Source organism: Nanorana parkeri, unplaced genomic scaffold (genome assembly GCF_000935625.1).
Source record: "Nanorana parkeri isolate BGI_ZX_2015 unplaced genomic scaffold, ASM93562v1 scaffold386, whole genome shotgun sequence".
Lineage (NCBI taxonomy): Eukaryota > Metazoa > Chordata > Amphibia > Anura > Dicroglossidae > Nanorana > Nanorana parkeri.
This window is the reverse complement of record NW_017306654.1, coordinates 1,278,740-1,305,462: the sequence shown is the minus strand read 5'-3', so window position 1 is coordinate 1,305,462 and position 26,723 is coordinate 1,278,740. Positions and strand designations below refer to the sequence as shown.

General features: G+C 42.5%; 1 protein-coding gene across 1 annotated transcript; it reads right to left on the bottom strand.

Moving 5' to 3' along the window:
• Nucleotides 1-203: 203 nt before the first annotated feature.
• On the bottom strand, nt 204-26,386 carry BAHD1 (bromo adjacent homology domain containing 1; the record flags this gene model as incomplete). The annotated part of the gene is made up of 4 exons (XM_018559262.1): nt 24,790-26,386; nt 7,693-8,069; nt 4,030-4,189; nt 204-298 (listed from the first exon to the last, which is right to left on the bottom strand). Coding segments are annotated over exons 1-4 (2,142 nt in total), but the record flags the coding sequence as incomplete, so codon positions are not given.
• Between the last annotated feature and the right edge of the window lie 337 nt (nt 26,387-26,723).

Below are 26,723 nucleotides of genomic sequence, written 5' to 3'. Positions count from 1 at the left end.
GCACCCTTCATTTTGGCAGTGTCAAGGGGCAGCACCATTGCCTTATTAAGGAATTCCAAGTACATAAACTCAGTTCCTTTAATAGGTTTATTTCAAACAACTAGTAAAAAGGTAGACTTTACTTTATTGCTTCTTTGCCAACATCCAGATTTTCTAGCAATAGTGTGAAGGCATAGCTCAAAAATAAATGAGCTAACAGTTACAGTATTTATTCCATTTACCTGGTGCATACTGGGGTTACGTCCTCCCTGAGTGTGCTCTGGTCTGTAGTACCAGAAGAGACTCATCATCAGCTCACCTGGCAGGAGAATGTGGAAAACATTAGGACCATCATACAGTAGTATACACTTTTAGTTCAAAAAGTATATTTTACTTGAGTATCAGCTGCTATTTAGATAGGGACAAGGGAAGTGAGCACAGACGTTTTGATATTGTAATCATTATACAGTAGCATCTTAAAAGGAGAACTAGAGAAAGGAGGACTATTGGAAATGTACTCTTTCCCAAAAGTTTGAACTGCTGCAGCTGTCACATGTCAGCTCTTCTGCTCGAGAACTGAGTGATCACAAACCGCTGATTGCACAGCTCACGGCCTCTCCCTGCAGAGAGCAGAGGCCATCAGTCACTGTTCGCCACAGGGATTGTGTCCTCCCCTCTCTCTGTTCCTCCGAAGCTAATTGGAGGGACAGACACAGCTAGAAGTCAGGCAGCGAGGTGGATCACAACAATATTGCTGGGGTCTTTCCCGGCTGCAGTGCGGCTCTGTGCTGTGAGCACATAGCTGACTTTGGGTCACAGGAATACATTAGTAAATATACTCCTGCGATCCAAAAGAGAACTAAAACCAAAAAAGTGGATAAAGTGGGGTAGGGTTAGGACCCTTGTTGGGTTTTACTGCTACCTGGATAGTCCCTTCACTCGCTGTTCTGACAATGGTATAACAAGACAGGAAGTAAGGAAACATCTGCAAGAAGGACACAGCCAGAAAGAAAAACTGACAAAGTTTAGCCTTCCCTTGCTCTACTAAACAAAAAATATTATAATACATACACAGTGGATACAGAAAAATCTACGCACCCCTGTAAAAAGGCCAGCTTTTTTAGATGTATATAAAAAATAAAATCAGGACCACAATAAATCATTTCAGATTTTTTTTCCACCTTTAACGTGACTTATAATCTGTACAATTCAATAAAAAACAAAATAAAACGGGTTTATTGGGGGAAAATAATAATATAATGTGGCTGTATAAGTGTACACATCCGCTTATAATTAGGGATGTGGCTGTGTTCAAATTAATCAATCACATTCAAACTGATGTTAAATAGTAGTTAACACGTACCTGCAATCAATTAAAGTGACTCGTTTAAACCCACATAAAGTTAGACAACCAAGTAAATGTCAGAAAAATCTGACTAGAACTGCTTCTTACAGCAAAAGCCATGGTCCGCAAAGAGCTTACAAAAGCATCAAAGGGATCTCATTGTTGGGAATTATCAGTCAGGAGAAGGGTACAAAAAAAACTCCAAGAGTGACAGTATCAAGAACTGGAAGTTCCTCCAAAATGGAGGACAAAACAAGAAAAATGGTCCAAGAGGCCTACAGCAACATTAAGGGTCCCCACACACCTTCCGATTATCGTACGAGAATCGCGGGAAATCCCGCGATCGTACGGTGTGTGGAAGCCGTGCGACCTCTACTACTGTAAGGTCGCACGACTTTAAACTTATGGACATGTTCGAAAACCCGCCGAGCATCGTACGATGTTCGGCGGGTTTGTGGCATGTCCGTACGATAACAACCGCACGGGCCGGTGTGCGCAAGCGCACACTGCCCGTTCGGCATTGCTGTCATCGGAAGCCCGCCCCTCAGGGGGCGTGGCTTGCGATCGCAAGTACGATCTGCCTATGCAACATAGGCAGATCGTACTTTTTTTAAGTACCTTACAACCCAGCCTAAAGGAGCAGCAGGAATTTCTGTCAAGTACTGATTGTGTACTACATGTGACAGCAATCTTCCATATTCTTCATATGTCTGGGCTCTAGGTTAAGGTGGCAAGACCACAGCCTTTTCTTACTAGGACAAACATCCATGCCCAGCTACATCAAACCTGACAAAAGCATGTGGGAAATGTGTTATGGTCTGATGAGACCAAGATTGAACTTTTTGTCCATAATTCCAAAAAGTATGTTTGACCCAAAAACAAACACTGCACATCACCAAAAGAGCACCATACCCACAGTAAAGCCTGGTAGTGGCAACATTATGCTTTGGGGCTATTTGTCTTCAACTGGAACTGGGACTTTAGTAAAAAGGGACTTCTGAACAGTTCCAAATATGAGTCAATTTTGGCACAAAACCTTCAGGCTTCTGCCAAAAGTTGAAGAGGAATTTCACCTTTCAGAACAAACCAAAGCATACCTGCAAATCAACAAAAGAATGGCATCACCAGATGATCAAACTTCTGGAATGGCCCAGTCAGAGCCCAGACATGAATCCAATTAAAAATCTGTGGGGTGTCATGAAGGGGGCTGTGTACAGGAGATGCCCTCGCAATCTGACAGATTTGGAGCGCTTTTGCAAGGAAGAGTGGGCAAAGATTCCCAAAGCAAGATGTGCCATGCTGATAGACTCCTAACCCTGAAATACTGAATGCTGTCATATTGTTTCCCCTTTTAAAGATGTTAGCTTGTTTTTAATTGAACTGCAAAGATTATAGGTCACACTAAAGGTGGAAAAGAACTCTGAAGTGATTTATCTTGGTGATTTTTTTTTACATCTCCAAAAACTTGGCATTCTTACAGGGGTGTGTACACTTGTATGACCACTGTATTCTGCCCATAAAGAGAAGAAGAATTACCGTATTTTTCGCTCCATAAGACGCATCCCCCCCAAAAGGCGGCTGGAAATGTGTGTGCGTCTTATGGAGCGAATCCTTAGTTTTTTGTACATTTAGCCCTGCTAAAGAAGAGCTAAACGTACAGTGAAAGCCGCTGCTTGTTTAATACAAGTGATCTATTCAGATCACTTGTATTGAAACTGAGTGGACAGCGGCGGCGGCGCCCCCCCCCCGCTGTGGTTTACAGGTCCCCCGCTTTTCTGGGGGACCCGTGACCACGAGATAGGAGCTCACCCTAGAGTAGATTAAGAACATCCGATCTTGGTCTGCTCTGTGTGATCACCGAGACCGTGGCGCTGTGATCACAGCGCCTCCTGTCTCAGCAGTCACTCACTGCAGCTTCCGTCACAGAAACTGCCTGCGTCCTATGTACCGGTGCGCCTTATGGAGCGCAAAATACGGTCATTTTACAAAGAATTAAACACATTCTGGGGATAACGTAGGGATGAGAGAAAACGTTTTAAATTCCACAAAAAAATTTTGACCAGAAAGTAAAAATGTATTGTCGAAATGCATTACAGTAAACTTGATTTTTAAGGAATCAGTGGGTTTTAAATGGCCTCTGAAGGCTAGAAAAGCACCTTGTTAACACTGCTGGACCTATTGTGTCGAAAACTGGCCTGTGTCTTAAATGTAGCATACACTACTAGGAACATTGTAGATGAACACTACAGAAAATGCTCGCGGTATACTGCGGCGTCTCAGCATACCGCGAGCTAGAGCTCGCGGTATACTGAGCCTAGGCTGACGGGTGGACACTAGTTTGTGTCCTCCCGTTACCCTAAGGAGAACTATGGGGAAAAGCCTTAACCCCATAGTTCTCCTTTAAGGATTTAATACCATTTCTTTAGCATTTTTAACTTGAGCTTCTTTGGGAGACAGTTAAACTGGTGGGCTTAGTTCTGCTTTAAAAAAAAATTCACAGATTTAAACCACCCCCAGTACTGGCCAGGGGTGCATGAACTATGGCATCAGCTTGCTTTGCCACACAAGTTTAAACCTGACCTTCAGGAAAGAAAAACCTTCACCCTGGCAGTGTGGTCCCCTTCGCACTGCAAGAGTTAATTGCTTGTTTTGCTTAGAGGATGATGAATTATAATCAGTTACAAAAGTAGAAGTTTTTTTTGTACCGGTTTTTGGTTCTTCCCAGAGAGCAGATATCTTGGCCACATATGGCATGGATTTTTTCCTGGGACCGGATTTCAGAAGGACAGTGTCTCGGACTCTGATAATCTCTCCATTCCTCTCCACAGCTTGATAACTTCTTCGGAGAGCGGGCTCAGGCTCATTCTGTGAAAAGAAATAAAAATTCAGCTGTTGAGTATGGTCTCAGGAATGGTCTCAGCTGCTCTTCAGGTTTAGAGGACATTGGAAGTTGGGTAATAGACCGAGCTTGGATGAGCTCCCTACACAGCTTTACAAAAAGCCTGAAGGGAACAGCATGCAAATTGGTAAAATGCAGTATTAGCTAATGGGTAATTAATTATTGCTTTAACAGCCAATTGGTAATTTATCTTCTTATACCTTTTTATCTTTTAACTCTCCATTAAAGTCCTGAGGCTGTTGCTGAACACTGCCTTCTTGGATGTTATAGCAGCAGTCCCAGCAGACTTTTAGCCATCACTTAAATTACACTCTGGCGCCTTGGTTCTCAACTGGTGGGCCGTGACCCAAAAGTGGGTCGCGACCCCGTGTTCAGTGGGTCCCCGTGTGCCTTCCACTTTTCTAGGTGAGAGGTTCCTCAGCCTCCCCCTAGCGCAGGAGTATCAGTTCTCGCGCCAAGCAGCGATTCAAAATATGCCGCCCGGTGCTGAATGTCAGCTTGAGGTGGGGTGAGCTGGAGGTATGGCCACGAGGGAGCTCCATCCATACTTGCATTGCTTACAGCTCACTCACATACTATTTTTATTCTTTATAAACTTTTTAATTTTTTTAATTCATTTACTTTCAGCAAAATATATATTGCTGAATACTGCACAAAGTTGTTTTGTGTAATAAATTAAAATGTAATCATTTTTGGGTCACGCCTTAATGACCAAGGAAAAATGTGGGTCCCGAGGTTACACAGGTTGAGAACCACTGCTGTAGAGGTGCCTGGACTGGAGTGACATTATAATCTGGCTCCCGGCACCTAAGGGCATGCATGGAAGCTGTAAAAGCAATGCACATATGGATGGAGCAGAGTCACAGCACTGCAGCCCACACTGCGTTTCATTGCAGTGCAACTTGGGTCACGACCTAAAGTGACATTAAACCCTCAGACTTTTTAACATAAAACAATACTGTAATGTGTGCCTTTTCATGCTGGGGCAGAACTTCCCTTTGCAGCGGAGTGCCTCTTCCTGTAGTGCTGGCTCAGGTTGTGAACCTACACACAGACACCATGTATCCATTCCAGAGACAAGGCAGTCTGCTGCAAAACAGAAGTTCTGCCCAGCATGAGAACAGATACAGATTTAAAAGGAAGAGCAGCAAAGAGAAGGGAAACAACCATGGATTACAGTAAGGCACACATTACAGTATAGTTTTATGTTTAAAAAAATCACTTTAATGACCGAGGACAAATGTGGGTCTTGAGGTTACACAGGTTGAGAACCACTGCTCTAGCGTATTCCCTTTCACTCCTCCCCCAGCATCTACATAAAAGTGTAGGGAGGGATGAAGGAGCTAGACCAGCACAGAGTAATAAGACAACCCCAGAGGAGGACAGGGCTAAGATATTCGACGTGCTAGAGAAATGTCTGTTCCTGAAGTGGTAACATTTTCTAGAAGGTCTATGGGGCTCATCTATCTCTGTCTCCCGGTCAGGAGACAAGCCTCATAGATCTCTAGAGGGGCTCTACTGTGCAGGCACAGCCAGGACAGAGAGGACTTGCAGTGCAGGATGTCAACAAACAGGCTGTAGACATCAGATCTCGTTAGGTCTAGATCAATGGAGGGGGAAGGTGGGATCTGTTAGGTCAGGGGATGGGGGGAAAGGATAAGTGCATTTTGCTTGAAAGTGCACTTATTCTTTAAAGCTACTGACAAACTATATCACAAATGTTATTTTTGTTGAACTACCCCACAAAGTGCACCTATCCTTTTTTGCCTCTTTGCCCTGACACAACCTAATCCACCCTCCCCGTCCACAGAAGCATAGTTACATCGATCTGATGCCTGCAAACTCCAATGACTGTTAACCACCTGGATGCGCATGTGCATTACAACCCCATAAGACTTATGCAGTTGTCTCTCTTGGCCAGACACAAAGACAGGCAGTCCCATAGATGTCTATGGGGCAACAATGCGCAGATGGAACCAGTATGTAAATAATTGCTTCAGGCCATGGCAGTCAGGGCTGTCATTCAGGGCTCTGTTAGAGAGATTTATCACAATTCCCACCATACTGACAACTGTTTTACCAAGTACAGAAGAAAGAAAAAGTTCTCTCTTAGGTCCGCTCAGTGGGCGAGTGCAATAGCCAGCCTGCAATTTGAAATAGCCAATAGCAGGATGGCTATTGTTCCCCATTGTTTACATTCTGCTGCCAACAGTGGAATCTAGCCAGCAACTAAATACATTTTTTAGTATGCATCAAGTCACCGGCACAAAAAAAAAAAAATCCAAGACATTATTCCTGGATATTTTTTATTTTTTTGGCCGATTGCTTGAATGCTGGATAATTAGTTTACTGTATTTGTTTGATCTGGATTAATTACTGAAAAAAAAAGTTTGAGAGTTTACTACTACTTTAAGTTAAAATGTAGGAAATAAGCACAAGAGGGGTGCCTTTCCTAGATTCTCAGCTTTCCCAGCTTCTTTGGGGCAGCATCCTGCAGTATGCCTAAGAGGATTTTCCACTAAGGATTGACAGTCCATGGCGCTTCACTGTTTTTACTTTGTTAAGTTAAAATGTCCCTAATGCCAAAACATCGACTTTTCAAAGTTTTGGACACAGTGGTGAAGAACCCGTCAGGTTTTCATTTCTGTATCTCTGTTGGATGGATTCAACCTCTATATTCGTCCTAGTGACCACTGCCACTAGAACAGAAACAGAGGGGGAATCATTCACCGGGGAAACTTGTTCTACGACAACGTTCTTTCTAAGGAAGGATTTCCCTCACTTTGAAGAGATGTCGTCCTTTCTTTTTCTGTTGTGTCTACAGGACAAGAAGTTCAGAAGAATTTCCAGAATGGGATACAGATGGTAAAAAACATAACACGGGACTTATTCTCTGTGTTGTATTCTCTATTCAGAACATAAAAAGGTTTTGGCTTTAGTTATACTTTAAAGAATAAGTGCACTTTCATACAAAGCACACCTATTCTTTTCGCCTCCTCGCCCCTGACCTAACTGATACCCCCCAGAGATGCATACCTACCATGATTGGATGCCCATGGCCTCCTGTCTTTGATGACATCCCACCTGCAATTCCTTTCTCTCCTAGTCATGCCCGCCCAATAGAGCACCATACAAGTATATGGGGCTCTATTGCACAGAAGTGTCCAAGAAAGAAAACAGCCAGCAGAGCGGGTTGTAAACGATCCCCACAGACTGCAAACATTGAATCGAGGTAAGTATACATTTGCGGAGGGGGAGGGTAGGATCTTTTAGGTCAGGGGAGGGGGCAAAAAGGATAAGTGCACTTTTTTTTTTCTTTAAGTGCACTTTAACAATTTTGCGAAGACATTCACTTCTGACACCAAATATGATACACGAATGATACAGCAGCAAACCTTTACATCGGGTAAAAAAAAAATTCTATTGGAATTATAACGTATTAGTGTCCAGTAACTGAATGTATACTTACAACTACATAGACTGCTTTCTCACAAGCTGTACCCAAAGGCATCCAGCCATTTGTTGCTCTTCTACTGCTGATCCTCTGCTGTTTGGGGTGGTTGTGGCTTTTGTTTGTCTTACTGTCAGCTGCATGCACACATCCCGGTGTATTTCGGGCTCCTGACTTGGATCCGCTGGGGGGCTTGGAGCTCTGCGGACACTCACGAGCAGTTTTCAGCATGGCCATTGTCTGAGGTTCGGAGTTGGGGGTCTGCAGGTAGGGGACAGGCTCAGCAGCAGGTGGGACACTGGGAACAGGGCATCCTGAGAGTGGGTGAGCAGGAGACACCGGGTGACCTGCTGTGGGGATTGCTATGCTGAGCTGGTCCAGTGATGTGTATCCCTCTAAGAAGCAGGAAATAAGTAACATGGATTAATGGCAGTGATAGTTTGAACAACCAGTGCAACAAGGTCTCTGTTCTAAATGAAAAAATATAAAAACCATTAAAATTACAACCAGCCCACAATTTCCTTGAAATGGGAATGCAACAGATAGGCAGACTGGTAGCCTTCACCCCTAAAAATATTGTGTGTTGTGTTCAGTCCTTCACTCCATGATGGCAGCTGATACAGAAGGCATCTATGTGGGCCATTTTTGGTTTCCTGGATTAGCTTAGCTAGGGCATGCTGCATAGGAAGTGTATAGCAAATATTTAAATCCCTGTTAGCAAAGAACCTTAAAAGTGGACCTTTACCCATATATTTAAAAACAACAAGAAACACACCTTTAGAAATGTTTAATAATAACAATCTAAAAACACATACTTCTAGATAACTGCACCCTTCGTATTCTTTGCATACCTTATTTCTTCCTCAGTCTTCAGACAGTGGTCATGTTTATTAAGGGCAGATTACTAGCTCTTTTACTTCCTGGATTTCTGGCACATGTGACTAGGACATGTGACCATGCACATCACCTCAAGGGAGGAAAATACCTTTCCCTGGGATCTCCTGAGATTACAGATGAGATTTCCCAGCAATGCTCTGCTGATGAAAAGGCAATCCCAGTGTGCATTGCTTTTCCAAACTGAAGTCAGGAAGTGAATGCTCTGCAAGTGTAAATATTTCAAAATCACAGCATATTATACACGACATGTCTATGTTATCATTACTCATTATAGAGTAATGTTTACAATCGGAAGTTTGGGTGGTTCCACAAAGAGTGGAAACCATCATGTATTTCTGCATGTGAGATGCTGCACTCAATGACATGATAGTTTCTAAAGCAGAGATTCTCAATAATTCTCCACTAAATTCTGCCCATAGTTTTGCAGGGACATAAGAACACATATGTAATTGGCACATGCCTGCCCTATGTATATAAACCTACCATATACAGAAAAGGAAGCAACATCAAGTAAACCTACAGTTACCTTTAAAGTTTAAATCCCCCCAAACTTGATCTCAGCTGTAAGTGAAACTTAGTAGGCAGAGTCACCTTTAACTTAAAGTCGCTACATAGAGAGATTCTCGTGATTCCCGAGTAGGTCACTGCCCACCTAGAAGTCTGGAGGTATTGAAACTAGGGATGCACCGATATATCAGCCACCAAAACATATCGGCCGAAAATGGCACTTTTGGCAAAATGCCAAAAGTGCAATTTTTCAGCCAATATAGTGGTGCATCTGTTCTTTCTCTCCTCCCCGATGGGTGCTGTGGGAAGAGAGTGCTGTGAGCGGACAGCGTCTCTCCTCCCTCCACCGCTCAGCCTGCTTCACACATCAGAGGAGAATGGCTGTGTGCGGCGAGGCAACCAACAGTGTCACAGGAGGCTGGTCGGCGGTGTGGGGGAGGAGTCAGCTGTCAGATCAAGCTCCCCCCCCCCGCACCGCCGGCCGGCTTCCTGTGACAGCCGTCAGGAAGGAAAGCAAGGTACAAACACTCAAGTGATCGCTGAGTGTTTGTAAATAATTGGAGGTCATAGTATGTTTACTATATCCTCAATTATGAATGAATGGGAAGTGATTTACATCACTTCCTATTCTTTCACGATTGTGGTTATAGTAAACATACTCTGTCCTCATGTTATAAATGAACAGGAACACTCAGTATAGAGGATTCCTGTTCATTTATAACAGGGGCTGCAGAAAAAGATTGAGGACTCCGTGTTCTCAATCTTTTTCTATTTTAAAAGGGAAATATCAGGGGTCTGTTTAGACCCCTAATATTTCCCTGAGGCACCTAAAAGTAAAAAATAAAAACATTTTTTAAAAAGTTTATAAAAAAATTAAAATACAATATTTAAAAAAAATTTGAAAAAGTAAGAAAAAAAATAAACATTTTTGGTTTCAGCCTGACATTTTCTTTAATTGCGGTTTTAAAATTTTAATTTCTGTGCACCTCCAATTACAACCCATCTTGGAGATTTCCCTCTACTGCTGTCCCTGCTATTTTTGAATCCTCCATAACAAACATCCAACAGGGAGAATAGGAACACCTTATAATAATCATGGCACATAAGCAACTGGGAACTCACAAACAGAGATCTCACCATCAGGAGTCCATTGCTCACTGGACTCCTTTGACATCAGTCCCCCAGCTAACAGATTTCCTGATCTGCTCTCAGTCATTATCTCAGAACTAGTGACAGGAACATACAGCTATAATCACAGTATTGGGAAGACGGGTATATTTTACAGCATAAATTGCTTCCAAAAACATACTGCCAAAGAGCTTAATGGCTTGTTTTCTGCAATGTGATTATCAAGCTGTGCAGGAGTTCACAATCAAACTGTGAAGCTGGCCATACACCTTACAACTATCTGCAGAATTTCTGTGGTCAGATGGAAAAGGTGCAACAGATTCCTCCATCTACACTTAACTGTGTGGATGGAGTAATCTCCAGCTAGGCCAATCTGTTGCACTTTTTCCATCTGACCACAGAATATCTGCAGATAATTGTAAGGTGTATGGGAACCTTAAGAACAAAGCAATCACAGCAGATATCATCCAATCTGACAATAAAACTGCCTATTAATGGCCAGTTCACATTTGCTAGCTTGGAATAGATCACCAAACTGAAGTTTTCCCAATCAGCTGGGAATCTCTATTGCTTTTAGCCGAGATATTTCTAAAAACGGCACCATGTCCATGCTTCACATCAATGTCTATGTCCTAACGGTCAGCACTCTTCGTCACCAGTGTCTTGTAACTGGCTTCCAGCAGCAACTGGTTGTTTTAGTTGCCTATCAACAAGCAGTCAGTTGGCAGTAAAGCAGAACATTCAATAGGATTCTAAAAGAACAAAGTATAAGTAAAACCTTTAACAATACATATTAACAATAATAGCAAGGCCACTCTTATTATTACCCACACACCAATGATATTAAAGCTGAACTCCTGGCAGATATAAGAGACTCATTACTGCAGCTCTGTATTCATTAAAGCAGAACTCCAGGAATTATGTTTTTTGCTTGGCTTGAGGTAAGTATCCATATCTGATATCCGGAGGGCCACTGGGATGCTGAAAATGACAGTCGCTGCCCGTGCTAGATACAGAGATAGCCATGATCTTCCAGGTGTGGCTCCAATGGATTGCCCTCTACACACGGAGCATGGGGAGTTGCTCGGTCGGCACCACTGCCATTTAGAGAATGCCTAGTATTTTATTCAATGCATGCATGGTATTCTCTGATTGGAGGAGATGCAATTTGAGACTTCATGTGCCTCTCCTCGCTACATTGTCCAATCAGAGGACTCTTTGTATACATTGGGGGAAAAGCGGGGGCGGGATTTATCAAAACTGGAGTAGACAGTTTTATTGTCTTTTCATTTTTTGTTTTTTGTTTTTTTTAGTTAAGCTTTGAAAATGGGCAACTGCTCCAGTTTTGATTACATTCCCCTCAAGGTGTTCACTGGATGGCGGTGGTGCTAAGGGATCAACTCCCTGTGTTCAGTGTGCAAAGGGGAAGCTGCTGGAGCCACACACAGAAGATCATAGCTATCACTGTATGTAGTGCCAACTGCTACAATGATTTCCAGCATCCCTAGTGGCCATCTGAAAATGGATATTTGCATCGAGCCAACCTGGGCCAATGTAAGTTTCCATAAAAGATAATTGCTGGAGTTCCTCATCAATAAATGTATTTTTTTTTGTAATGCATGCAGTGAAACTTCCAAAATCTGACCTGGTATCAGCCTTTTACACTCCCTGTAAGGCAGAGCTCAGGCTGAGGGTGGGAGAAGCAACACAGGCAGCCAATCAACTGTGCTGTATTGACAGATGCAAAGTGATAGGAGGAGAGATCAGAGTGACAGATGGATGAGCTCACCAGTGTGCCGCTTCTGCTTTCACTGTCCAGTCATATGCTAGGGAAGTGACAAGACCTGAAAGTGTTACTGAAATGCATCCAAAAAAGTATTCTTCCCTGCCAGACAGAATTGTTCTGTATAAATCTTCCGACTGGATGGACAGAAATACAAATTCTTTGGCATGTAATACAGCTCCTCCCTTGTAGGTATTCCATGTATGCACTTACAATAGCCGTTTGCCTAGAGTTGAACTTTAATTCTATATAAAATTAAAAAGGTAGGACAACATTTGGACCCTGCGTCATAATATGCAATTGTATAGAATTGTAGCAGCACCCTGTAAATATACGACTGGCACTGGACAATTCCAGCTGAGCACCGCAATGTCCTTGTGTTTACACTGGTTCAGTAACATATTGTATCTGTGGATATCACCTTCTCAACCCTTAGCTAAGCAGTGTAGTGTCCCTTGAAATATCACTTCATTTAATTCCCAAGTGAAAAATCTAAATGCAAATACCACCAACCCCAAAACCTCAGGAGCAGTCCCTAAGAGTCTTACATTCTCAGTCCTGGCCCAATGCTTCTGGAGCCATTGTACATGGTAGACTTGTGTTTTTGGCTGAAGAGAAAAAAACAGCTGTTTGAATATCATTAATGCTCTGCTTTAAAGTCAGAGGGCATAACTCATAGCAGCTAGAAATCACTTCTTAGCAGATCTGACTACAGTACACAAATCTGGAACGCAGTGCATTGCGTTGACGATTTTTTTTTTTGTAGCTGCAAATGGGCTTACAGGTGTGTTCCAGTGCATTTGTATGCGTTTTGGATGCATTTGCATGTGTTCCAGTGCATTACAGACCAGACAAAACGAGACTAGCAGTATTTTTCTGGTCTGGACCAGAACAGACTGCACTGGTGTGATAGGAGCCCAGATGTACCATAGGGATACCTTGGGATGCTTTTTTGGTCCGGGAACAAACCGATAATTGTAAGGTGTATGGGCACCTTCATACTGGTCACTGGAAGTTCAACATGGCACCTCATGGCAAAGAACTCTGAGGATATGAAAAATAGAATTGTTGCTCTACATAAAGATGGCCTAGGCTATAAGAAGATTGCCAAAACCCTGAAACTAAGCTACAGCACGGTGGCCAAGACCATACAGCGGTTTAACAGGACAGGTTCTACTCAGAACAGGCCTCGCCAAGGTCGACCAAAGAAGTTGAGTGCACGCGCTCAGCGTCATATCCAGAGGTTGTCTTTGGGAATAAGACATACGAGTGCTGCCAGCATTGCTGCAGAGTTTGACGGGGTGGGGGGTCAGCCTGTCAGTGCTCAGACCATACGCCGCACACTGCATCAAATTGGTCTGCATGGCTGTCGTCCCAGAAGGAAGCCTCTACTAAAGATGATGCACAAGTAAGCCCGCAAACAGTTTGCTGAAGACAAGCAGACTAAGGACATGGATTAATGGAACCATGTCCTGTGGTCTGATGAGACCAAGTGTGTGGCGGCAAACAGGTGAGGCATGCAAAGACAAGCTAGTCTTGCCTACAGACAAGCATGGTGGTGGGAGTGTCATGGTCTGGGGCTGCACGAGCGCTGCCGCCACTGGGGAGCTACTGTTCGTTGAGGGAACCATGAATGTCAACATGTACTGTGACATACTGAAGCAGAGCATGATCCCCTCCCTTCGGAGACTGGGCTGCAGGGCAGTATTCCAACATGATACCAAACACACCTCCAAGATGATCACTGCCTTGCTAAAGAAGCTGAGGGTAAAGGTGATGGACTGGCCAAGCACGTCTCCAGACCTAAACACTATTGAGCATCTGCGGGGCATCCTCAAACAGAAGGTGGAGGAGCGCAAGGTCTCCAACATCCACCAACTCCGTGATGTCGTCATAGAGGAGTGAAAGAGGACTCCAGTGGTAACCTGTGAAGCTCTGGTGAACTCCATGCCCAAGAGGGTTAAGGCAGTGCTGGAAAATAGGAGGTGGCCACACAAAATATTGACACTTTGGGCCCAATTTGGACATTTTCACTTAGGGGTGTACTCACTTTTGTTGCCAGCGGTTTAGACATTAATGGCTGTGTGTTGGGTTATTTTGAGGGGACAGCAAATGTACACTGATATACAAACTGTACACTCACTACTTTACATTGTAGCAGAGTGTCATTTCTTCAGTGTCGTCACATGGAATGATATAATAAAATATTTACAAAAATGTGAGGGGTTTACTCACTTCTGAGATACTGTATATATGAAAAACCACCCTAAAGTGAACCTCAGGGATCAGCTTACCTTGTAAGGTGTCCCTAGGTGCATACTCCCCTTTTTTTTTGGAAAGCCCCAGCATGTCCAAAAGCTAGGTGCTCGATTAAGCAATGATCATCCACAGCGTCCGTGGTCAATATTAGATTTGCCTCTTCACACCCCAGGGCCTTTCTACTGGGCAACAACTAGCATTAGGGAGCAGAAGCCAGGATGAGGATGTTGTAGTTGATTTTCATATAATAGAACACCTAGATTTTGGAGATATCAGGGCATGGCGAGCAGGCAATTTGAGGTGTCTGCTTTATGCACCAGAGGAAACCAGCAAAAAGTTAAAACAGGTTTATTTTAATAAAAATTTTATGAATGTGCCAATACCATATAATTGTCTTTCTATGCATAGTTTGGAATTATACCTTATATAGGTTCAGCCATTTATTTCTCATTGCATGTGCAGGCTTTGCTTCCTACTCAGTAGGTCTTTACAATGTTGTGCCTTTCTCATGCTCTTTATCGGAGTCTGACCTGTAGACGTCTGTCGTCTGCCTACAGTCTGTAAGCTCCAGGTAGCCAGAGACCATCTATTCTGGACTGTGTGAACTTTAGGTACCATTTTTTTTATTATTTGTGCAGTTCAACCCCCTGCTGGCATTACACCCAGTGCACCACATGGTATTTAAACGCAACAGGTCATTATACATTTATTTAGCACTTTTACTGTAAAACACATCCCTGAATTTCTATTGGTTTGTATGCTCGTCTGTAACCTGAAGCTATGAAATGTTCAGGAGGAGGGGAAGCTCTGGAGATTTGATCTTCCATATCTAAAAGTGTTTACCACACAGAGGATTGTTGTCGGAAATAGTGCTTTCTGGAGCTATTTAAATCATGAAAACGGTTTTCCAGCATTTGCAAAGCAAACAAAAACAAGCATTACTCCAACTTAATGATGACAGAAGCATTGAAAAATCACAGTACATCTATCAAGATACAGCATCTGAAAGAAAAATCGGAAAATCCATAAATCTAAACTGGTAGAAAACAAACACGCGCCACTCTCGTAAAGCAAATGCTTGCTTTTTAGAATAGGGAAAAAAAAAAAAGAAGAAGAAGAAGGACAGACATGGTTAACCACCCATAGCCGAAAAAACCACATACTAAGTGCCATGGACAAGAATTGTCTCACTCTGCCTGCTGGAAGTTTTATTATGTTTACATTAAATAGGGGTGGCTGTCTTATTCCAATCAATATTGAGGCTTCCCATGTGGGACTGCTGCCTGTGATTGTATGAGGAGGGGCCAGGTCTATCTAAGAATCTGAGCTATTCTCCGTTATCCCAAGTTTGCAACAACATGAGGAGGCAAAGCCAAATGTGCCCAGATGCCCGCCCAGTCAGTTTGATGCATCATCATGCCTATGCATTGAGATAATCATGCTAATCTTTGAGCAATGATTATATGCCCATATATGCTCCTGAAGAAGCGGCGGTGACCGCAAGACGCGTACAGCAAGATATATGCACCTCTGCATTAAAAATCGGTACATCATCTACTATTAGGTAGCCAAAACTAAATTTGTATGATCTATACACTGATATTAAGGTTTAAATATTCAATGTATTGAGGGGGTGCATTTCTGTGCAAGGCAAAGGCTCCTATATTTTGAGCAGATTAGGCATTTTAATATCTTTTTAACCATTGTCTTGTGTTTTTATGAGATTTATAAAAAATAAAAAAATATTTTTAAATATAAATTTAAGTGGTCATGGTGGTGCCAACAAGTCATTTTTTTGGCTGTTTCTCAGTATCTATGCTCACTTACAATTAAGAGTCTATTCCCACCAATGCATCTTTTAAACACATGTAAATGCATGTAGAGATGTGAATCAGGTCATAAAGAGCATTCTATAAATAGAATTCCAATATACAAAGAATATACTGTATGTTGTATTTTCCCAAGATTCATTCCATGTATGACCACTCTTACTCTCCTGCAGCCCTCAGTCTGTATCATGACTTAGTGATACTAAACTTTTTTTCCCCATGGTCCCTGTGTGTTGTAAAGCAGCAAACCACCCCAAGCTCACTCCCCTGATGGACTATAGTCTCAATACAAATTAGTAAACTAAATGTGTAAACTATTACGTCTAATTAACCGTTTAAAACTGATTTCCGCCAGGAACTCAAGCTAAAATATGACTCCAAAAAGACATACAGGGTTAGTCACTAAAGGGTGAAGAGTTTGCTCCAGTTCAGCTCACTTTCCAGTTCAGCTATGTTATCGTAGATTGTTCCCTTCTCCTGCCTTCTCCAAACTCCCTTCTATGAATAACCGTGATTGTTTTACTACATACCTATAAAATGTATCAGATACAAAAGCAGCACTCATGTCCCATCAGCATTTCAGCCACATAAATTATGTTTTGTCAACATGGCTCATAATAAACTAATTCCTAACACAAAGGTAGCAGCATATAATCAGCACGATTTCTTTTTGGCACAGTATTGTGTCACTTTGTAACAAGTTTTAATTTGATCCATAATTAATAAAAGTTATTTCATTGATCTGTAGCTGGATATGCATTGAATCCTAATTCAAGTGCTACTGTTCATACCTGTATGGTGACTATAGAAGTACTAGTTTCTCTCCTATCCCTTTCATGCACATTTTATCTACGTCTAATATCCCATGTTGGGTAAACAGTGACCAGCAGATGGTGAGACTCATCAGAAAAACAGCTGTCGGTGGAGGTTTAAAACAATTGCACAAAAGGGCCAATCAGCAAGGTCCTGATCATGTGATCACTCTGTTATGAAAGCAGATCACATGGCTTTGTTTATATATAGTAAACATTGCATCACTTTCTGGGTGCAATTGGGATATACCTGAACCTCCCTTCCACCTCCTCTATGTGATCATTGACTGTTAAAAAAAAAAAAAGGGTCCCAGTAGTTTTGGGCACCATCCCAATGCTGGATAAGCAGTCCCCTGCACCAGGATATGGCGGCAGCAAGGGACCTGTACGTGGACTTCGGCAAGCTGGACTTGCTTCATCAGGAGGGAGGGAGATATGGGAAAAATATAAATTTTTAAGTGGAGCTTAAGGCCCGATTCCCACTGCCGTACAATACGATGCGTATAGATGCGCGCAGCGTATTTTCCCATATGCAAATAAATGACTCCATACACATAGCTGCGTATGGAGCCGTATATTTGTGCTGTGGTAAAGTTGCGCAAAAAATGGAACCGAGATGCGTCCGGGCTCGGAATTGCTGCGTAATTTACGTGCGTGCGCATATACACACGTACAGTACATTCAAATGTCTATTAAACATGATGCATTCTGGGATTGCATACCATGCACGCAGATATGCAATATACAATTTTGCTCTGGAAAATGTAAAAAATATTTAAAACAATTTTTTTAGTCTGTCTATAATAAGAAATCAGAGCGGGGATTTTTCTTAAATAATGTACCCCAAAAAAACCTCATCTTACCTTATCCTTTAAAAAAATGTGAAAGTTTTTAGGTCATATGGAGTCATTGTCTTGTTAACTGTTGCATACATACACTGCCTTAGTCTGGGCATCTAGACATCAATGACATTTGGTTATAAAAGGGTTAAAGTGGCCGTTTTGGTCCAGGGGCCCAAATAAAGAAGATATATTTATATTTGGCTCGTTCCTGCAGCAGTCACCTCTTCCCCCCTCCACCCCGGCTGTGGAATGACCCTCGCTGTCCTAGACCAAACAAGCAGTTAACCCTTGCAGCTGCAATTGCGTAGTCTCACTGCAAGGGTTAGTTTTAGAATTCCTGGAGTTCCTCTTAAAGGCTGAGATAATTTCGTAACATGTGAATACATTTCTTTTGAGGAAATCTTTGATGTACCTTTTTTTATGCTGTGGATGGAAGTTGGCAAATCAATAATAAAATAAAAACTGCTCGTGTGTGCACAGAACATTTCCTATGCCGCTATCAAAAAACCGTCATCGTAAAACTTGTTCAGTTATGTATCTATTTAAAGTCAAGCATTTTAAACATAGCTAGTATAATAAGCTATAAAATATATTTACATAAAATTTCCCAGAATCCACTGCAAACCAGGAACCAGGCAGTGGGGAATGCCAGCACTGAGATCATCGGGATTTCCTACATTGCGTTGTACTGCCCTCCTAACATTTTCTGGCCACTGGGAAAATAAACCTTTGGCAGGCATATGATGTGTGGAACTCACCAGAAGTTGAAGTACATTTATGCCCCATTCACATCTTGATGTAACAGCACGTGTGTCGGGCACGGTTTTTTCCTGCGTTTGCCACGGGTCACCCATTCATTTCAATGGGTGCTGCGCTCACGACAAACCTGGGACTATAGCTCATGTGGCAGATGAGTAAGAAAAGGGAAGTACCCTCCCCCGCCCCCCCCCCCCCTACAGAAGTTTTGTTTGAAGTTTGTCTTCAAACTTTTTCAAGAAAGCTTCAAGAAAGCAATTGGGCAACAATAAGTTGCCCAATTGCAACAAAACGCGCCAAATACACGGGGCTGTTGCCACACTGGGGATTCCTAGACATTGTGCAGGGATTTATCTACCAACTCTGTTACCTTGAGAAGAGACAGATACATCTGAGACTCTTACGTTTATTTACTTCAGATATATACATTGAGGATTGACCTGTATAAAAGATTATACTATAATTTATGTCCATCCCTTGAACTTTATTGACATTGGTTTGCAGGTCTGGTTTGTTGCTGAATTTTTCAACTTTAGAATGACTTTACCAAGTACTGTTACACCTTTGCCCGTGAATAATATAGCCAATAATAATCCAAATGTCTGGGATTTTCCATTAGTTAGATGCTCATCGCTACACTAGGAAATAAAGGTTTTTTAAAAATATTTTTCTTTACAAGTACTATTGTTGTACTGGAAGCTTTCTTAAGAAAGTTCCATAGATATTTTACAACGTTATACAAAAACATAATTGGACATTGGCCTCCATGATGCATTCAGAGACAACAACAGCTTTTAGATCTTTATACCGATAATGTTTTCACAACATTTTATATTTATTACTGAGTACAGTAACAAAAAGAGTATTTTTTTCATCAAGTAACTAGGAAAGGCAGCATTCAGCATTACATGTTCGCTTCTGGTACCAGAAGGTGGAGCTCTAAGCAAGTCTAGTTGGAGCATTTGTTGTATAGAGAGACATGAAAAAGTCAGAAGAGGTATCACACCTCTCCCGTCTTCATGGAAAAGTCTCACTAGTGCACAAGGGTCCATTCACACTATTGCGCTACGAACATTCATATGATGCGATACCATTTATTCTGAATAACACTCCATTGCAGCTTGCCAACAGATGTGCATTGCAGTGCACTTCCAGAAATGCTTCATGCACCTTTTGGTGCATCAGGCAACCCAATCAAATGAATGAGCTGCCTTACCACAATGCACATTAATGCGTCTGAACTAACACACTGCAATCGTGTGAATGGGCCCTTAGTGCAGCCTGCAAGAAAGTGTTAAGGTAATGCTAGGTGAAAACGCCCTGAAATGTTTATTCCTAAAATAAAAATGTCATTAAAAAAAAAAAGGATAAAAAACTTTCGGCCAGAGTGTGGAAGTGTCAGATCCAGTGTCAGATTTTATTGCTGCCATGTTCCCTTTGCATATATTCACCTTCTCTGTGTGTCCTGGTGGCCATTGTCATCCAAAATGTTACAGTCATCACCAGAACAGGAGGTGAAGGTAAGTTTTCCAATGGAGACATCTGGCTAAAAGAGGAATTTCCTTATTTTGTAGACATTTCTTCTCACTTCCTGTTGCACTCCAAACAAACGCACTGTATCGCATAACAAACTACATGTTTAATAATAGATAAGGCACTCAAGTGCCTTATATGGGGCTTGTTCACACCATATACAGTGCGTTCCAGCGCAGTTAGCTGCTGTAACGCACTGTATCGCATAGTAAACTCCCCCCGGCGTTCTGGGGCGGGAGGGGGCATAGCAGCGCATTGAAGTCAATGGCACCACAGCAACCCCCCCCGCCGCCTTCAGTGTGATCGCTCGCAGCAGAGCGCTGGCGCAACAATGCCTGTGTTCTGGTCCAGTGTGATTGGAAACAAATGCTGCATCACTATTTTTTTCGTTCGTACTGGAACAGAGGCATTGCTGACCGTATTCTGGTGTGGATGATCACACTGCGGGCGGGGGGGTTAGCTGCGAAGCCTTTGACTTCAATGCACCACCATGCCCCCCCCTGCCCCAGAACGCAGGGGGAGTTTACTATGCGATAGCTGCTGGAACGCACTGTATATGGTGAGAACAAGCTTCATATAAAACACTTAACTGCCCTATCCAATAAATAAAAGTGTAGCTTGTTAAAGATGTGAGAGAAACTCTAAACATTCAGGAGACCTCTACATCTTTCTCTGGTTCGTTTGGCACACACAAGCACAAAACGGTCATCCTTTATGAATTCCTCTTTGATGATTGTATCTACAAATAATGGACAAGCCTGCCTTGGCATTTTCCTTTGAGGAGCCTTACTTTACAAAAAAATAAAAATCCCTCCCACCAGTTGTAGACCCTCCAGTTTCCAGGCTTATAAAGCCACGATCATTTAGAGCTGTTCAGAGCGCTGCTGGAAAAGATTATTAGCAAACTCACGAGAAGTAAGAGCATCTTCTTCCCGCAAGTAAATTTAAAAAAAAAAAAAGCTCAGGGGCTTGTCAGAAATTTGGACCTTCTTTTATGGTCCACAAGTGAATTTTTCGATTGGCATCTGTAAGCAACATCTGTGGCTCCCAGGGGGTGAAATACACCGTAATTTTACTCTGTTTAGCCCTAGGCTGCCCGTCTGCAGGAGTCCAGTAATGCTTGCAGAAAAAGTCTGATGTGTTGGACAATCTTAGAAGGATTCAGGTTCCTTTCTTTGAAGGAAAGTGAAAGCTCGTTCAGAGGCAATTGTCAGCTATAAAATATTCTCCTACCGGATACCTCCACCCAAGCATGAATCATCTTCTTTTTGGCCTTCATGGAAATATAACAATATTGTTTTCTCATTTACTATTACCATCGTGATGTTTACTGTAAAACATTAAACTGTAAGGTTTAATTATTTCTTGAAGTGAAGCATGTTTGTCAGGGTCTGTAGTGAAAATGCTACATCTTATTTTTGATGTAGCCTTTTAAGAAATTAGTATAGTAAAAATGCCACTTAAGTGCCACTAAACTCAGCATTTAAACTTTACAAATACATTCAGGTACCTTAACTATTAACAAAAACTTTCTTATTTGTGTATCACTCGGCTGTAGATCCTCAAATAATCTCTGAATTGGTGCTGACACTGTCCTTCCTTCTGGAGGGTGGCTCCTTTTGTTCCCCATGATCCCCGTGTGTTGTAAAGTAGCCAGTGCTCCATGCTCACTCCCGTGATAGACTACAATCTCAAAACAAATTAGTAAACTAAAACGTGAGATTGTAGTCCTTCACAGAAGCAATTTTGGAGTGGTGACTACTTTACAACACACACAGGGGCCATGGGGAACAAAAGTAGCCACTCTCCAGAAGGAAGGACAGTGTCAGCATGAATTCGGAGATGATTTAAAGAATCTGCAGCAGAGGGTTACACAAATAGGAGCAGATACCAACTGCTTTCATGTCCCAGCTTCATAGCCGACAATCCTCCTCACCATGGATAGGACCCTGTCCAGGTGCATGGGACCGGGTCCACGGCCGGAGAAGGTTCCTCCACAGTCGCTAGAAGGTAATTAAGGGGGGGCATTTCTTAGAAGAATGCTAAAAAAAAATTCTCCATACAAGAAAGAAAGCCTTCCATAACAGAATTAAAAGGAGTCAGAGGTTAAAATGAAGCCCAAGGCACCTGAAGCCTTATATGCATGAAGCCCTAGGATGTGAGCGAGGCCTGTATGTTGTGGGATTTCCGGGCAAGGAAAAGCAAGATGCACAGGTAAATGGCATCAAAGAACCCACAGTTGTCCGACGACTGGCCTTTTGATTGTCCACCCTGCACTCTGCATGTTGTGCCACTATGAGCAAGGCTGAATAAAGACTGATAAGACCCCAAGCAGGGATAAACTCACCACTACCCGGACAGTGCGTGCTCCTGATTAAGTAAAGACACACCAAGTGCAGTACAACAACCCACAGAGCTGTGACCAAGATATAGTCCTGTTGCTCTCCGGGATCCAAAGGACCACACGCCATCCACTACCGGACTTTGTTTCTGCCAAAGACAGAAGTGGCTGAACTGAGGGCAGGAGCCCATGATGAGTGGCCACATGTACCACTGCAATTTAAAAAGACCGCCAGGTGGAAGTGACTGATGTAAGGGCGGAAGCCAAAAGACAAAGATGGTGGGCATATCTCCTGCCACAGTCCAGATAGGTTGCAAGTGCAAGTGGGGCTGGGAAGCTACACTCCCAGGCACCCAGAGGGAAGGTAGAACAGGCACCTCCAACCAGAGCCTGCCCAAGGAAAGCCAGTGCACCCAGTCCTGTTGAGGAGCCTGCATGCTGACGTTCACCTATGCTCCCACCAGTGCATGTTCCGTGCGGATGACAGAAACAAAAGCGGATCCAGATCACAGACAGATCCGCAGGTCCAGCCCATTTGCGAGTCTGATCTGGATCCGCCTTTGTTTATCCGACATCCGCACGGCACTGGTGGGAGGGAACCTCACGATGCTGACAAAGAAGTTCACTGGGTTAGGAGCGTCTTGTCATCAGGTCAACCAGTGGCGGTTATCCAATGTAACGGCTGTGACAGCAGCACGATTTGCCGACAGAGCGGCATCTCTTTCACCTCTTCATAGTGGTAATTCTCTTGTTCACAATTCCTGCCAATACTAAGTGATGTTTACTGATCCATTTTTTCAAGTAGTTTGGTCCTGCATTACTTATTTATTTACTGTACATTTGAACTGTAAATGGCGAGAATAGGACGTCAAGAGGGTGGGGTGGTGGCGTATGGTTTCTTCTTTTGTGTATGGTTATATACATTTTGTGGTACTATTATGTAATGTTATCACTGAGCCCGATGAAGGGGACCCTAAGCGGCCCTGAAAGAGTTTGTCATTGAGTTTTTGAGTGACCTCAAAAACTGCTAATGGGAAGTGAAAGGTAAGACAAAGTTTAGTGTAATGGCTTTTGCTATGGCAATTAAAACCCTGGGAGGATTGTAGAATTTTGGTGCGTCTCACAAATGGTATTTGTGACATGTTTGTGAAAGTTCTCATTCATCCAGGTCATGGTATACCTGAAATAAATCAAGGCAACTGGACTTGCTGTATTTTTCCTGAAGACTTTTTCGCTGGTCATCCAACCAGCTTTCTCAATTCTGAATTAAGAAAGCTGGTTGGATGACCTATGAAACGTCTTCAAGAAAAATACAGCAAGTCCAGTTGCCCTGGCTTATTTTTTACAAGTATTTGCGACAGTACAATGCAAGCAATGATACTAAAGGTCTGATTATCTGGTATTAACCAAAAAGCTTGGTATTGTTTTAAATTGGAAAGCTGTTAAAATAAAAAGGTCTCTGTATAAATAATAAAAAAAAAAAAAAAACAAACTGTAGGTAAAAGCACAAATAATCAAGTATTTTTCATGCTTACTGGCAGTGTTTTTGCTTTTCATTAATGAGTTTTTATTCACTTGCAATGTACCTTTGAACCCTAGCATGACCGCCTCCCTCCTCGCATATAATAGCCTTTTCCTCTTCTGGAAGTGTCTAATCACTCTCTGTGCTGGTCTAGCTCCTTCATCCCTATGTAACCTAGAGGGAATACTATAGAAATGTCACTTGACAGCTCTAATGAAGTTCCTGACACGACATCCAAGACGGCGACACCCAGCAGCAGTCTCAGGACTTTTGGATGTCTATGCAAGGGGGACTTTTACAAGTAATTAAAAAACATAATTAAATGTACATATAACCTTATGGGAGGATTTGTGTTGAAATCAATGTCCTGGCGACTGGGTCTCTTTAACAAAATAAAGGAGTCATGTAATTGGTTGCAAACCCCACCTCCTATTATTGTGCTTTGTTGTGGGTTTAGTTTCAAACACAGTGGCATAATTAAAATACATCCTGTCTTCTTCAAAGATCTGTCAGTTTGATACATTTATTCTGGCGGTGCTACTCTATCCTACACTAAAAGTTGAGTGGAAATCACAAATCCTGGAATAAAAAAAAAAAAACTGTACAGAATGCAAATTGTAATCACATAGAGACATGACAGGAAAAATAATATGTTTTCAGCCCCTGAATACATTTTGCATTTCCCAAGTGGTTGTGTACTATACCCAGAGCTGGGATATTCCCCTAGAAGTTGGCATACTATAAATTGCTTAAGCCAAGTCACACAAACCAGGGTGTCATTTTTGAGATGAGCAGAATCATTTACTATATAGGTTAAATGTGTATTTAATCTATATAGGAGGAAGAAAAAAAAAGACATCACAGAAACAGTTCTAAAATGATAAGCACACATAATAAAGTACATACCTGCTGTTAAAGGCTTTTTGTATGGATAGCTGTTATGTCCCGTGTGAGTGTTCAGAACTCTGCCAAAAGGCAGCCGTACTACCCCACAAAGGCTATCCGTATTAGTCCCAGTGTCTTCTCCATAGGAAAAGCGAGAGTTGCACCATGGAAGATGCTCAAACATTGCACTGGGGTGTAAAGAGCTCTGTGACACCAAGAGTTCTTCGCAGTGCTCTGGCTGTGAAAACACTTCGTCTTTAGGGTACGTGGAAAAATCTGAATACCCATTGTAAGGTAATCCACTTTGGCCATAAGAAATGTAGGTTCCATCCAACGAAGATGCTAGATCTGTTGAGCCATAAAAGCAGACACAATCTGTGTGGCTACCTGGAACTGGCAAGTGATGAAGTTGCTGCACTGGAAAAGAAGGCTGCTGGAAGTCTTGTTTGGGAGTGGGAGACTTTTCACCTGGCCTTCCATACTCAGGCTTCATGGAAGCTTGTCCTCCCATTAATAAAGGCAGTCTGTGGTACAAAGGTACTGAGCCATCATGGCAGCTGGAAGACTGTTCCACATGAACACTCTTCATTTTACCTAATGACCTTGTAGATTCTCGATGCTCTGGTTTTAAAAATCCAATGTGATTCGATCCCCCCTGCAAGCGATGGTAGTCCTCAGCCTTCCTATGCAGTAAGTCTTTCTTAGACTTGACACAAATCTTTTTGGGAGACCTTTTTGTTTTCAACTTGGATTTTGAGCAATTGCTGGAAGAACGTCCACCATCTCCACAGGACTTGCTCCTTTGTTTCAAAGGATGGCCTTTTTCATTTGTGAGCTTCAAAAAAGCCACAGCATTCAAACTTGCCAGTCTCTTTGGAGCAGGAGAATAAGATACTTCATTAACGTCTCTCTTTAAAGTAGCATCAAACGCATCATCTGATGACGCTGACCTGTTACGAGCTATGCATCTCTGCTTTGCCTTTTTGGCAAGAGGTGCAATGTCTGCCCTTTTTAAGGAAGTCCAATCTACAGTAGATTTGCAGTTCACACCAGGTTTGTTTAGCTCTTTATGAACTTTCCTGGAAGAAAAACTATCATGCCTCTCGAACAGTAAATTATTTACGGCTTCAGCATTGAGGGAAGCTAGCCTTCGTTTTCGGGGTTCTGTGAAATCCATTTTGGAAACTGACCCAGCAGATAGCCCAGTGAAAAGTTTCTCTTTTGGACTTATCCTCCGAGATTCTGAGGGAAGCCCAGTATGAACTTTAAGGGTTCCAAACTCATCCACCCAGCAGGAAATATTTGGTGCTGTTCCACCCTGACTGTCCACCATACGAGAGCCAGTCACATCCTCCAATCTGGTGAGAACAACACTGCAGGTTTTCTCCTTCAGGTTTGGTGAGAGCTGTCCATGTAGGTGGTAGGATTTTCTCGAGTCCTGTTTAAGTATTCCTCTATTCTGAATACGTCCATGGCAGTTTAAATCCTTCAAGAAATTCTGCCCTTTGTAACCCGTCTGTGTTCGATCCATTGTGAAGCTGTACAAGTCTCACACTTGGTCTAGAGAAGCAACACAGCGGTTTTGTTAATCTTCGTAGAAACGAAAATGCTCCTGTTTAAACATGGCGGTTACTGCGTGTACCTGCAGACAAAAACATACAGATGGGTTAAATTCAGTCCACACACAAAGTGCTAATAATAAATGGTAATAGAATAACTAGCTCTAAACATTTTACCAAGAAACTACAGGTTTTTTTTTTTAATAGATAGGCAAGAGGAATCAGCCGTATGTCTAAAGACTCCTCCCACCTCAACCTAACCACCGAACCATCACATTCACAAACAATTCATCCCCACACAGCTACCTCCTCATGTATCACTTCTCCCTCCCTTTTAGATTGTAAGCTGTCACAGGCAGGACCCTCCTTACCATCTTGTCTTGAATTGTATTGTAA